The sequence below is a fragment of the Phyllostomus hastatus genome, unplaced genomic scaffold (assembly GCF_019186645.2).
Source record: "Phyllostomus hastatus isolate PE091 unplaced genomic scaffold, TTU_PhHast_1.1 phas_scaffold_193, whole genome shotgun sequence".
NCBI lineage: Eukaryota > Metazoa > Chordata > Mammalia > Chiroptera > Phyllostomidae > Phyllostomus > Phyllostomus hastatus.
In genome coordinates this window covers 10525787-10537727 of record NW_025334015.1, presented here as the reverse complement: position 1 = coordinate 10537727, position 11941 = coordinate 10525787, and the positions used below count along the sequence as shown (strand labels likewise).

The 11941-nt window shown below is 59.6% G+C and overlaps 1 protein-coding gene across 4 annotated transcripts in view; it reads left to right on the top strand.

Moving 5' to 3' along the window:
- Positions 1 to 262: 262 nt before the first annotated feature.
- Positions 263 to 11941, top strand: part of FLI1 (Fli-1 proto-oncogene, ETS transcription factor) — a 123990-nt gene continuing 112311 nt past the window's right edge. For 2 of the 4 annotated variants that reach the window (XM_045860264.1, XM_045860265.1), the window contains exon 1: positions 8917 to 9257. In XM_045860264.1, the coding sequence (XP_045716220.1) occupies positions 9240 to 9257 (18 nt within the window). In that variant the 5' untranslated portion in view covers positions 8917 to 9239. Of the gene's footprint in view, positions 377 to 1630; positions 1712 to 8914; positions 9258 to 11941 lie in introns of those variants that run through there. The other 2 variants (XM_045860263.1, XM_045860267.1) reach the window with 2 other exon arrangements.

Here is an 11941-nt window from a genome sequence, read left to right as displayed (position 1 = left end):
ATAAAACAATTCATCAGACGGCAGTTGAAATATTGATAAGAAAACGGAAATCAAATTAAAAGACGGGAAAAGAGAGAGGAAGAGGGAGTGGGACCCAGAGAGCTGGAGCGAGGCAGCGCAGAGGAAAAGCCGCGGGACGCTCAAACTTAAGTGGTTCCTGCACCCCCACCCCCACCCCAGCCTGTGCAGCGGCCGAGGCCGCCTGTCTGGATGCGCTGGAGACAGAGTCAGACTTTGACTCCAGGCAGTCAGCAGGATTAACTCCGCACCGCCAGGGACCGGGACTCTGCGCACGGAGAATTCGCGCCGAGGACTCGAACACCCTGGCGCTGCAGGAGTTCCGCTCCTGCTCGCTCGGCAGGAAAGGGTGTGTAAGGTGAGTGCTCGTCCGTGCGGGCCCGCTGGGGGCGATGCGGGTGCTCGCGTCCCTCTCTGCCCCGCTGCCTGCTCCCGTTGCAGTCGGGAAATGCGAGACTTCATGGGGCTCTTTCTCTCAGTCTCCCCGGGGCTTTCTTTTTTCTCTCCATTTCCCCTTTTCTTTCACATTTCACTCCAACTTTCCAAGAAGATGGGGGAAACGTTGGAGCAAGGGTGCGGGGCGGGGGAAGGTAGTGAGTGGCCGTATTGGGGCCCCGCGGAAACGTACCTGGTCCCTGAACTCGTGTGTGCGTTGCGGCTTCAGGAGCCGAAAAGCTGGAATTTGTTAGTGGGGAGAAAAGTGCTTTATCAGAAACACATTGGCTGCCGGAGAAGCTGCGCGCTGCCGCGCTCAAGATGGTTTAAGACAAGGAAGGAAAAGGACCAGTCGCCAGACTTGGCAGGGCCGGGAGAGACGCCCGCAGAGGCACCTGGCATTCTGGGGTAGTTTTCACGCCTCCAGCCCCCAAATTCAGACCTCCGACACCGTCTACCCTGACATTAAAAATGAGGAAAATGAGGCCACGTCATTCATTGTCTTTGCCTGTGCCCTCAATGTCCTCAACCTGGGCGGGGCGGGGCGGGGGGGGTGGCGAGGTGTGTAGAAGCGGGGACTCGGGGAGAGGGTGGTGCTCGGTGGACCTCCGCCGGAACCTTGAACCGGTCTTCCTGCACAGCGGTCCCCTAGCAGGGGAGAGGGAGGCAGCTGACACTAGCCGTGTCCTAGGGGTGGTGGGGGAGTCGGGCAGAAGGTCTGTGCCCCGAGGGACCCCATCGCATTCACCTTTGCAAATATCCGTACCCCAGGGCGTCGGCCTGCATCGGCGGGTAAACTTACCTGATCCTGGCAGAGTTCTGTCCTCGAGCCAGGACGCGCCCCACCGTCCCTCGGTGGGAAACCACCCAGGCCTCGAGGGAGGTGGGTTCTCGGATTCCGGGCAGAGGAGGGTTAGGTTTACAGGACAGTGGGGAGCAGGGCCAGAAGTGTGAGCTTGTTCTCAGTCTTCACCGCCCCTGAGCCCCAAGCCCCCCGGGCACAGGAGCAGGGAGGGCTCGCTGTACCTGACACCTCGGACCCTCTCCCGCTGCTCCGGGTGGTCCGGGGGCCCTCAGCTCTAACGTCCTCCCTCTTTGCGCTTCCCGGTCATCACCCCCAACCCCTACTGTCTCACCTCTGCCCCACTCGCGGATGACCCAGGTTTCTTCTACCCAGGTTGGTTCTGGGGCCTTCCCGACCTTTCCTCACCAACTCAGGATGTTTCAGACAGTCCCCGACACGTCGTCTTACGTCAAGGTAAGACATGACAGCGTCTTTAAACAGGTAATGACTCCCAGTCCCCCTGCTCCCGGGGCCTATCATATCTTCCCCCCGTTCCTCGGGAAAAGGTTGGCGCGGGGAGAGGATCGGTCCACACTGTCAGCCCGCGGACGTGAAGATGGGGTGCTCAAGCCAGATGTGGGGTGCGCAGCCCCTGGGGAATCTCTGGTTGGGGAGGAACACTCTAGGCCGCTTTTGACGTAGAGGAGCCGGGCGAAGGCTCTTCAGGGAAGCCCATAAGGCGGCCACTGCACAGGCGAGCCGGCGTCGGGTCCTTTTGGGTGTGCGCTCCCGCCGCTGGCGCACTGCAGGTTCTCTGCGTGAAGGGTTGGTGTGAGGGTGTGAGGGTGAGACGGTGTGCGCGGGTGTGTGAACACGGTGCGCGCCTCTTCCCGTTCGACACCCCCCACCTCGCTCGAAAGCCCACCTCCCAAGGCCCCATCCCACCCCCCACCCCCGCGAAGGCGCGGATTGCTATTTGACAGCACGTCGAAGGGTTGTTGTTTTTTTTTTTCTTTTCCACAACAGTTCCCAAGAATGTAAACAAACCAAGGCCAGGACATCTGGGTTACACGTTTAATGAAAATTGGCCGGAGAGGCGGGGCCGAGAGTGCGGACCTGGTGGCCCTGCCCCGGGTGGGAAGGCGGCGAGGTCCTCGCCTCCCGGGGTTGCTTCTTGGAGCGCGGGGCTGGTGGGGAGGAGGAAGGACCTGCGTGGTTCTGAAAAAGCGCTCCCACCTCTTTTAGGTCCGGGCCCCGCCCCTTCTCCCCGAACCCCGCCCTCAAGCGGCCCCTACTCTCCCGCGTAACGGGTCTGAGAATGCCAAGATGGGGTGCTCTGAATGAGGGAGGGCACGTGGCCACAGCGATGAGGCGCTGACTCCGGATTTATCCCGGGAGCGCCAAAATATATGTCCGTCTCTCCTACCATTTCTCCAAAGGGAAATTCATTGACACCCGGTAGCCCGCGTCTACCTGCACTCACCTTCTTTCCTCCCCCCAGCACCCCGCGATGTTAAGAGGTCTGTAGTGACTGCGGAGAAGCCGACTTCTGGGGGCTTGGACGGGCAGGAGTGTCTAATCAGCGATGAATGGATGAAAAATGAGTGAATCAATGTGTCGATATGGATTTTCGGAGGACTCCCAGGAGGTGGCAGAGCACACTGAGACTGAGCGTGCTCCGGTTCCCTGGAACCCCTCCGACCACCCCACTCTCAACCGGTGGAACTGGGAGCCCCGCTAAGGAGCTCTCGCTTCCCGTTCTCCCCAGGGCTGCAGACGGGCGGTGGGTGGGACAGTCCCACCCACCCACATGGACCCCCACCCTCCGGGTCTACACACACCCGGAGACCCAAAACTTTAAGGATGACAAATTCTAGTTCGAGCGAGGGGGAGTCCCAGAGCCCGACCCAGGCCGGGAGTCGGAGGGAAAGCAAACCGTTGCGGGTGGCGGGCGGGGTGGGGGGGGGGGCGCGGTCCTGGGGAGAGAGGAAGGAGGTGGAGTCCCAGAGCTGTGGGCCGCCAGAGGAGCCGCTCTTCGCAGGAGCTCTTTTCAAGAGGAAAAAATGGATTTTTCAGCAGCCACAAAGTTTGCATTGTTGCACAAAGGGGTGCATTGATGGCGGTGAGAGGTCTGCGTGGCAGGGACAATCTTGGGTCTGTTCCGCCGGCTCCCAGCGCCGACCGGTTGCCAGAGGGGCACAAACAGTCCCCCGGCTGCCAAGCCCCGGCCCGTTCCGCGTCAGGCACCGGCTCCCAAGTTACCGACAAACACCTGGGGCCAGCGCGCCACGGGTGCACACTGCCCCTGCCCCCAGGAAGCGTGCTGCCCCCGTGCAGCGTGCTGGGTCTGAGGACCCAGAGTGCTCAGGGAGGCACCCACAGGAGCGCTGAGGGTGGATATGAGGACGAGATGAGAGAGGCAAAGGGAGGGAGGAAGCAGGGTGACTCCCTAAGTCATGGACACGCAGGAAGTGATCATGGTGGTATCATGTAGATAGCCCATACCTTTGCCAGGCCCTGGTCTAAGCACGGATCTGTAGTAACGGTTTAATATTGATAGCAACCCTAGGAGGTGGTCCAGCTTGCAAGTGAAAAATTGAGACATCAAGAGGTATGTGTAGCACAGTTTGTAAGGGACAGAGCCAAGGTACCAACAGTAAGGGCAAAGTTCTGCTGACTGTCGGGTGAGTTCTAAACATTCATCTTTATAACAGCCCTTGGCAGTAGGTCCCATTATAACGCCAAGCGTAGACAAGGACACTGAGGCACAGAGAAGTTAAGGAACTTGTTCAAGGACACAGAGCTGGTAAGTGCATTAGAATAGAATTCAAACCCAAAGAGCCGGATCTCCCAATGGGAACGTTCAGCCAGGACGTTCCGCTTGCAGATGAGGGGCGGAGGGCGCAGGAGACCCCGTGGAGCGTTCCTAACCGTGCAAAGCACGTGCAATGCCCAGCACGCAGGGCGATCCCTGAAAGGCCCTTTCCTGCCGCCCCACTGGAGACTGCCAGGGTCCTCCACCTCCCCTCTTTAGGAGCCTTCCAGATCCCTTGCTCTCGCTCCCCCACCGACCAGCCTACGGGGTCATCTCATGCGGTCTTGTGGGGTAGACAAGACCCGAATCCCACTCCCCACGCCCCCCCCCACCAAGCGAAAAGATACTGGTAACCCCAGAATATTCACAGAAACCGGCCCAAGGGCAGCATCTGGCCGGCAGGTCTTGAAGCGGCATTTCAAGGACACAGATCTGTGCTTAGAATGGATGCTGTTTTGGGCGGTTGGGAGGCAGGGCACATGGAAATTGCAGAGGCTGAGAGTCTTCCTCCCCAACAAGGCCCCCATCTAGACGCCGCAGCCGGGTGAGGGTCCCGGCCCCTGGCTGGTCTCCACCTCCAGTCCCTGTGCGCGCTCTGGTCAACCTCGGACTCCCTAGGGGTTTCCTCCTCGACGCCGCGTGGTCTGGAGACCCGGCTCCGGAGTGCTGGGGCTTGGGCGCAGAGACCCTCCCCTCCCAGGCCCGCCCCCGGCCTCCCGCCGCCCGGCCCCCCACGTAGCGTTTGGAACCAGCTCTGCGCTTAGGCAGGAACGAGTGCGGGGAGCGGGCAGGGCGAGCGGAGGCTCTAAATCTTCCTTCAACTGTGAGTAGATGAAGTCTGAGTAACAAATTCAAAGCAGGCGCGCCTGCAAAGCCTTCCTGCAGAAATATGCCCCGGCATTCAAGCGCATCCAGGGGCGGCTCGAGCTGCCTTGTTTGGCTAAGGTCAGACGAGACTCGAGTTCTCCAATAAAAATAAATCTCAAATTAATTATGGCCTCGAGCGAGGGGCCAGACACTTGAAGCTGCAGTTGTGCAGTCTGGAGTTTCGGCGCTCGCTCGCCCATCCCTCCCCCTCCTCCCCCCGCCTCCCCCGCCTCCCCCTGCCAGCTCTAATACCCGCTGTGGCCGCTAGACGCGAGGGGAGGAGTAGAGGGAGGGCGGAGGGGGAGGACCCGCCCCGGTCGCTCCGCCAGGCCGGGCGTCGCTAGGGGTTCCGAGTGACCGGACCGTCCCAGGGTCCGGCGGCACCCCAGGGACGCAGCTCCGGTTGTCGCGCCCGCTCATCCCCAACTCGGGCTGGGGCCGGAGAAGCCCGGGAAGCCTTGTCTGGAAAGTCTTGACCGGGTCAAAAGGGCTGACATTGAGCGAGCCAAGACACGTTTCACCCCGCCGCTTCCCTCCCCGGGGAAGCGGGACTTCCGCATCTGTGAAAATACTGTCACATTCGGAGGGCGCGGGGCGGTCGTGGCACCGCCGTCCCACTGAAAACGCTCCAAACCCGATCGTGTCCTGAGTATTCGCTCCCCCCCCGCCCCCGCCACCTTTACAGGCTTTCTGTAAATGACCCTAGACTGCTTAGAAATGTGAGGTGGGCCTGTTTTGGCGGCGCCCCTCCTCCCCAGTGGGTAGCTTTGGTTTTAAATATTGGACTGGCTTTGTTAGTTGTGAGCTCCCTGACTTGAAAGCCAGGGCCGCCGGTGGACTGGGCACCGGTGGTAGCCGGCACCGGCTGCTGGGCAGCAGCCCTGCCCAGTCTGGGAAAGGGAGAGGCAGAACGGTCTCTGGTAAGCCAGAAAAGAGGGTGTGTGCAAGTGTGTGGGCTGGGGTAAGCAGTCCCTGGCGAGGCCGGGAGGAGACAGGCCAGGGCAGAAAGAGGGGAGAGAAAGGGAGGAAGGCCAGAGGGAAGAAGCGGGGTGAGGAGAGAGCCAGGGAGGGACCGGGGAAGGCAAGGGCTCCCCCCTTCCCGCCCCCGGGACAGTTTTCATTTGTAGCAGGCCTCACCGCAGGCTGTCTATCAATTTGTCTCAATGCAAACATTCGAAATATTCTCTTCGCTGCTCGTGAAAACAATGTGCGCTGCCAGGATCAAACCATCTTTCCAGATGTCTGGTGGTAACCACATTAAACAGGGCAGACTTGTTTACTGTTGTGTTTGGTTAGGGCTTTTCCCCCTTTGGGATTCAGAAAAGCAGCCGCAGCGGGAGAGCGCAGCATCAAATCCAGAGTTACATAAGCGGGCATGCTTACCCACCAGCCTGGCAGAAGGGGTGGGGGTGGGGTAGGTCTGTATTCCCCCAGAGGCCGTGCGCAGCTGGAGGAAGGGACTCTGCCTTCTGGGAAGAGGACCTTGCGGTGGACCGGAGGTCTTCACGAAGGCCCTGGTAAATAAGGAAAGGCATGGCCCTGGTGCCAGTCGGTGAGTCACAAAGTGGTGACAGTTATGCCCATGCCAGCCAGCTGCTCCCCTCCCCCGCACCGTCTTCAACATTATGAAGTTGCCATCGCTCTGGGTTTATAGGCAGAAACAGAAAGTGCTACCGAGTTCCCAGCTAAATCAGGAGGGCAAGTCCTCAAGTCAGCCTGGTAACATGCCGAGCACTCCCAATGGGACAGGCAGGTCCTGCTCAAAGGAGTTGGGGCGCTAGGGATGTTGGGGTAACTGCCCTGGGCAGTGAGGCATAGACAACCTGCCGCTCCCCGGGCTGAACGGGAGTTGGGAAGAGAACCTCGCCAGTGTTTCTGAGGCACAGGGACCGTCTCAAGCACCAGGAAGGAAGGGCCTGTGTAGACGGGGAGAGCGGGGCTGGTGGGGGTGGCCGTTAATGTCCTAAATGTGCGCCCGGCACCGGGAAGAGGGCCTCCCGAGAGTGGAGGTGGAGTCCGTTCTGCCTGCAAGAGGGGCGCCGAGGCTGGGGGTGCCAGGCCCTGGTCTGTCCCAGTGGGAAGCGGTCTCCCCGCACCCTCCTGAAAACCCTGTTGTTGTTTGAAGGTCGGCAGAGTCTGGGCTGAAAAGGAAACAATTTGGGGTTTGAAAGGATGTAATTCATTCTTCCTTTCCCTTTAACCTCTTTCCTCTCTGGAAAGCATGTGGAAACTCTGAAGGGAAGAGTGAGGGGTGGGTGGCTGGGCTGAGGGGAGGAAAGGGTTAAACCTGATTTCTTTTAATTGAACTCCAGAACTGGTGGCCCCAGGCAAAGGGGGGAACTGACCCCGCTAGCGGTAACCAGATGTGGCGGTCCCAGGGGAGCCCCAGAGCAGACCCCTGGATTGAGAAGCAGACAGGAGGTGGGGGGGGGGGGTCGGCCCGGCCCCCATTCCACCCCTACCCCCCCCTCCTCCCCCATACACACACGGAGTCTCAATTGCTGGCAGGCTGCACCCGCCACTCCAGGTCTGGTCACGTTCAGACCCTTGTCTGTATTCGAACCCAAAATTGGAGCTGAATTGATGAGACTAATTTCGAGAGGGGGGTGGGGGAGGGGGGAGGGAGGGAGGCGAGAGAGCTCTGGGGCTCAATTGCTCCTGAAGAAATAAAGAATTAATAAGTCACCTTTCTGCCGCTGTGGACACCCTTTGGAAACTTTTTCCATTTCGATTGACTCGGATCTCCTCTGGATTTTTTTCCCCTCCTTCCCCTGGTGGACTCTTAAATAAAAGTGAAAAGGTCCAAAGCGTGGTCTGGAGAGCGTGGACAAGGTAATCTGTTTCGGAGGTCGGGGAGAAGGGAGCCAGGGCGAAAGAGCCCAGGGGTCCCCTCGCTGTGCCCAGACTGCTGTGGCCGCCCCACTTGTGGGGAGCCGATGCCTCACGGTGTCCGGGCGACCAGGCGGGCAAGCGGAGGCCGGCCTCACGCTGGGTGGGGATGTGGTCCAGAGCACGGCCCCAGGGTTTCACCGGGGAAAAAGTCTGAGTCTGGGCCGCGACGTTGGGTGCTGCTCTCTGGAGACCTGCTGGCCAGCGTGCAGGGAACCTCTCGCCCGAGTGTAGGTGTCCTGGGACCTGGGTGGCATTGCATGGGCGGCTTTGGTCTGGGTGCCCGGGCTGGGGCCATCGAGTCCGGGTTAGCGCAAGGGGGTTGACCCTAGAGGGCGCGGTTGGGTGGCCTAGGGTGTCGCTAATCCCCGCCCTCAGGGGGAGCTCGGAGCTCTCCAGGAGCAGGGGGTCGAGGCGCGCGGTGGGGAGGCGCCCCTCCGCTAACAATGCTCTGGGTGCGGAGTGCGAGACCCCCACCGCCCGCGTCCGTCGGAAGACGCCGCGAGTCCGCGTGGCTGTGTGGGTGAGCCGCTCCGGGAGTCAGCAGCCACTCGGCAGTCCAGTCGGAGTGGAAACATTCCCATTGGATGCATTTTGTAATGTTTGGTTTGCTTCGGTCTGGATCTTCCCGGGCAGTAGGCTCCAGCTTATCCCCAGCCGGAGTATACTCTCCCGTCCCCCATCCCCCGCAAAAAGTTTGACTCGGGCTGGAAAAAGCATTAATGAACGTATCTGTGGGAAGAAACGGAAAGTGAATGAGTCAGGAGGGCCACCTTCGGCCAGCGGCCCCGGGAAAAGGAAGGAGGCCAAAGGCGTCTGGATTTGGACTTTGGGGGAAGGTGTCGGGGGGTGGGTGGGGGGGGATGCAGACTGCGGGAATCAGGGCGCGGGCGCCGGGCGCGGACCCGGGCATTGTTCCCAGCTCGGTCTTATCTCTCAGGAGCAAGTATCCTGTGTGCGCAGCGCATGGATGTATCTGGGCATCTCTGCGTGTATTTATATAGTGTGTGTGATGCGAAAAGCAGGAGCGGCGGAGTTGGGGGGGGGAGTGGATGTGGGGGGAGGGAAGACAGAGGAGAGCGGAGAGAGGAGAGAGCTAGACGAGAGAGAGAGAGAGAGAGAGAGAGAGAGAGAGAGAGAGAGAGAGAGAGAGAGAGAGAGAGATAGGACTTCCTCCCGATTCGCAAAGTGAAGTCACTTCCCAAAATTAGCTGAAAAAAAAGTTTCATCCGGTTAAACTGTCTCTTTTTCAATCCGCTACAACAACAAACGTGCACAGGGGAGCGCGGGCAGGGCGCTCGCAGGGGGCACGCAGGGAGGGCCCAGGGCGCCGCGGAGGCCGCGCCCGGCTACTACGAAGGGGCTGCGAGGTCAGGCTGTAACCGGGTCAATGTGTGGAATATTGGGGGGCTCGGCTGCAGACTTGGCCAAATGGACGGGACTATTAAGGTAAGAGACCGGGCAGTGGGCGCGGAGCGGCGGGGCCGACCGGGGCTGTGGGGCGGCGGGCGCCGGGGTCCCGGAAGACGTGGCCGCTCTCCGTTGCTTCCGCGCCCGGCTTCGCTCCGTCTCCTCCCGCGCGCGGGTGGCAAGTCTCACTAGCGGGGGTTCCCCTCCCGGGTCCCCCGCGGACGATCTCCCCCGCACCCCTTGCCCCAAAGCGGAGCCCGGCCCCCTCCCTCCGCGCTGCCGCCGGGCCGCGGGAGAGGGTGGTTTGAATCCCGGGGGGGATCCCGGGCGCGGATCAGAGACGGGGGCCCGATTTCTCGGGTCGATCACTCCCACCGGCAAGCAGGGCGCCCCGGCCCGGCGCCGGGTACCCATCTGCGGCCGGCGTCCCCCTCGCCCGAGGCTGGAGACGGTGGGGGCGGAAGCCGCCGCCGCCACCAGCTCGGGTTCCCGCCTGGTGGGCCCTGAGGTGGGCAAGCGGAGTGGTTGCAGGAGGATCGGGGCGCAAGTGAATGTTTCTGGGCTCTGTCTGGGCGGGCTCCTCCAGATGGAAGCCCTGTTTACATGTCAGCGCGGGCTGGTTTCCCTTCCTCTCGGTATTTCTGTTGCCGGTTCTCAACACTCGGAGCCTGCGGCTCCCCGGACTAACGGGCCGACCTCGCCGCTTCCCCCGCAGCCTGGGTCCGCGCTGCGCCCCGCTCCCCGAGCCCGGCTCCCGCACACCACCTCCGGGTGGGCGTCTGCTCCGGGCAAGGGCTCCCGGGGTCGTCTCAAAGGAGGTCCCGTGCCCTTCAGAGCCGCTTCCCCTAAGGTGGCCAGCCAAACTCCGTCGCCAACCCCTACCCCTACCCCGCACCCCCAGCTTGGCTAAGGTTGCGAAGTGCAGCCCAGAGGGACGGCTGAGGGTCTGGGTTTCCTGTCCGACCTCAGCGGGTTGACTGCCTCCTCCCTCCAGAAGGGGAAGTGGGGCTAGGCGCCGAGAGAAGGGACACCCCCTAACGCCACTGGCCGGAGAGCAGCGAGGGGAATGAATGGGACCCGGAGTCCGCTGGGCTGCGAGGCGGTTGTGTAACCCCAAGCAGGAGTCTGTCTGGAAAACCTATTAGGCTGGTGAGGTGAGCGCTGGCAGAGCCCGCCGCTCCCCCAGAACCCGAAAGAATCGACTTGGGGCTCAGGGCTGAGTAAGAGAAAGCCGAGATGTTGGGCTTGGAGAATTCAAGAGATTTTTATCATTTGGGTGGAGTAGTGGTTTTTAAAGTTTTTTTTTTCTCTCTAAAAGTTTGAAAGATGCTGACTTAGGTCAAAGGCACCCACAGAGGGAACTTGAAAATCTGGAGATGAGACAACTGAGTGTGATGATGGTTCAAGGGTGCCTGTGTGATCGAGGTTCCTCAAGTTTAAAGCGGGTGGGCGAGGAGCCGGCGAGGGAGGCTTCCTGGAGGAAGGGCGTGGCAGTCACTGGACATCGTGTGCTTGTTGTTCTTCACGTTGGCGAGTGCATGCGAGTGTCTCTGTGTCTCGGGTTAGGAATAAGACCCTCCGCTCTGGAGAACGCCCCCTCACTGAGACACTCAGCGCTTACCCGGAGGCGCCCTCCTGACCAGGAAGAGTGGTAGGTAACATGGCTCTGGGGTCTTGATGTAGACACTCTAAGGAGAAGTGAAGCAATTTCTTCTCCACGATGCTCAGACCTCTAACAGGCCCAGAGCAGAGGGAGGAAGCTGTGGTCTGTACCCAGGATGTGCTAATCTCTTCAGATACACTCACAGGGATTGGCATGGCGGGCAGCGAGAACAGGCTTACACTGAGTCCCTGGTGCTGCACCCAGGAATGTCGTGAAGGTCTTTTTTGTGTGGGTGGTGGGAGCCTGCGAGTCCCTCCAAAGCCTCCCCAGGAGCACCCTGGTCTGTCACCCAGGTGACCTGGCTGTGCAGACCCACCCACAGATCAGAGGCTCGTTAAACCATTTTCACTCCCTGAAGTTCTGAAGGACTGAGTTGTTGAATGTATACTTTGGTATTTAAATAGTCTGAAAGCCACAGTTTCCTGTTCACATGTGACCTTTGGATATTGAGGTTCTGGGACCCCACTTCCACAATGATTTAAACACTGTTCTTGGAGAGGAGAATGGGCAAAAAGAGAGTGGGCAAAAAGAGGTCAGCTCACGTCTGGTCTCTGTGTGAGAATGTACAGTGCATGAAACCTGTTTGAGCTTCAGGATCTTTGCAAAAGTGAAACAGTGGAACTAAATTAGCTCTGCAAGACTATCCTTTCCAACCCTCTGTTCTTAAAATATCATAGCCATGTGTTCTTACAAGAACATATACTGACATGTCTGTGGAATCTGATTCTATACTGATCGAGGTCTGAGAGCTTTGTAGATCACATGTAATCTGCAGACACAAATCCAGAATGGGTGTTGCCAGTTTGAATGGCCTTGAAAAACCATCTTTGAGTAATTCTGAGATGTGATTTTTATGCACCTGCATCTTTCTTCTTCAAATAGAAGGTATGCCTCTCTTTCGAAATGCCTGTCAGTCTCAGCACTGAGAAGAATTTAGTTCAGGATGCCCGAGAAATCTGGAGTTCTTTGCAGAAGCCCTTTATTTTGTGCACAATTCCGTCTGATTCTAAAGTCTCAATCTTACCACCCTTGTTATAATAAGACCTTCTGTATCAGGTCT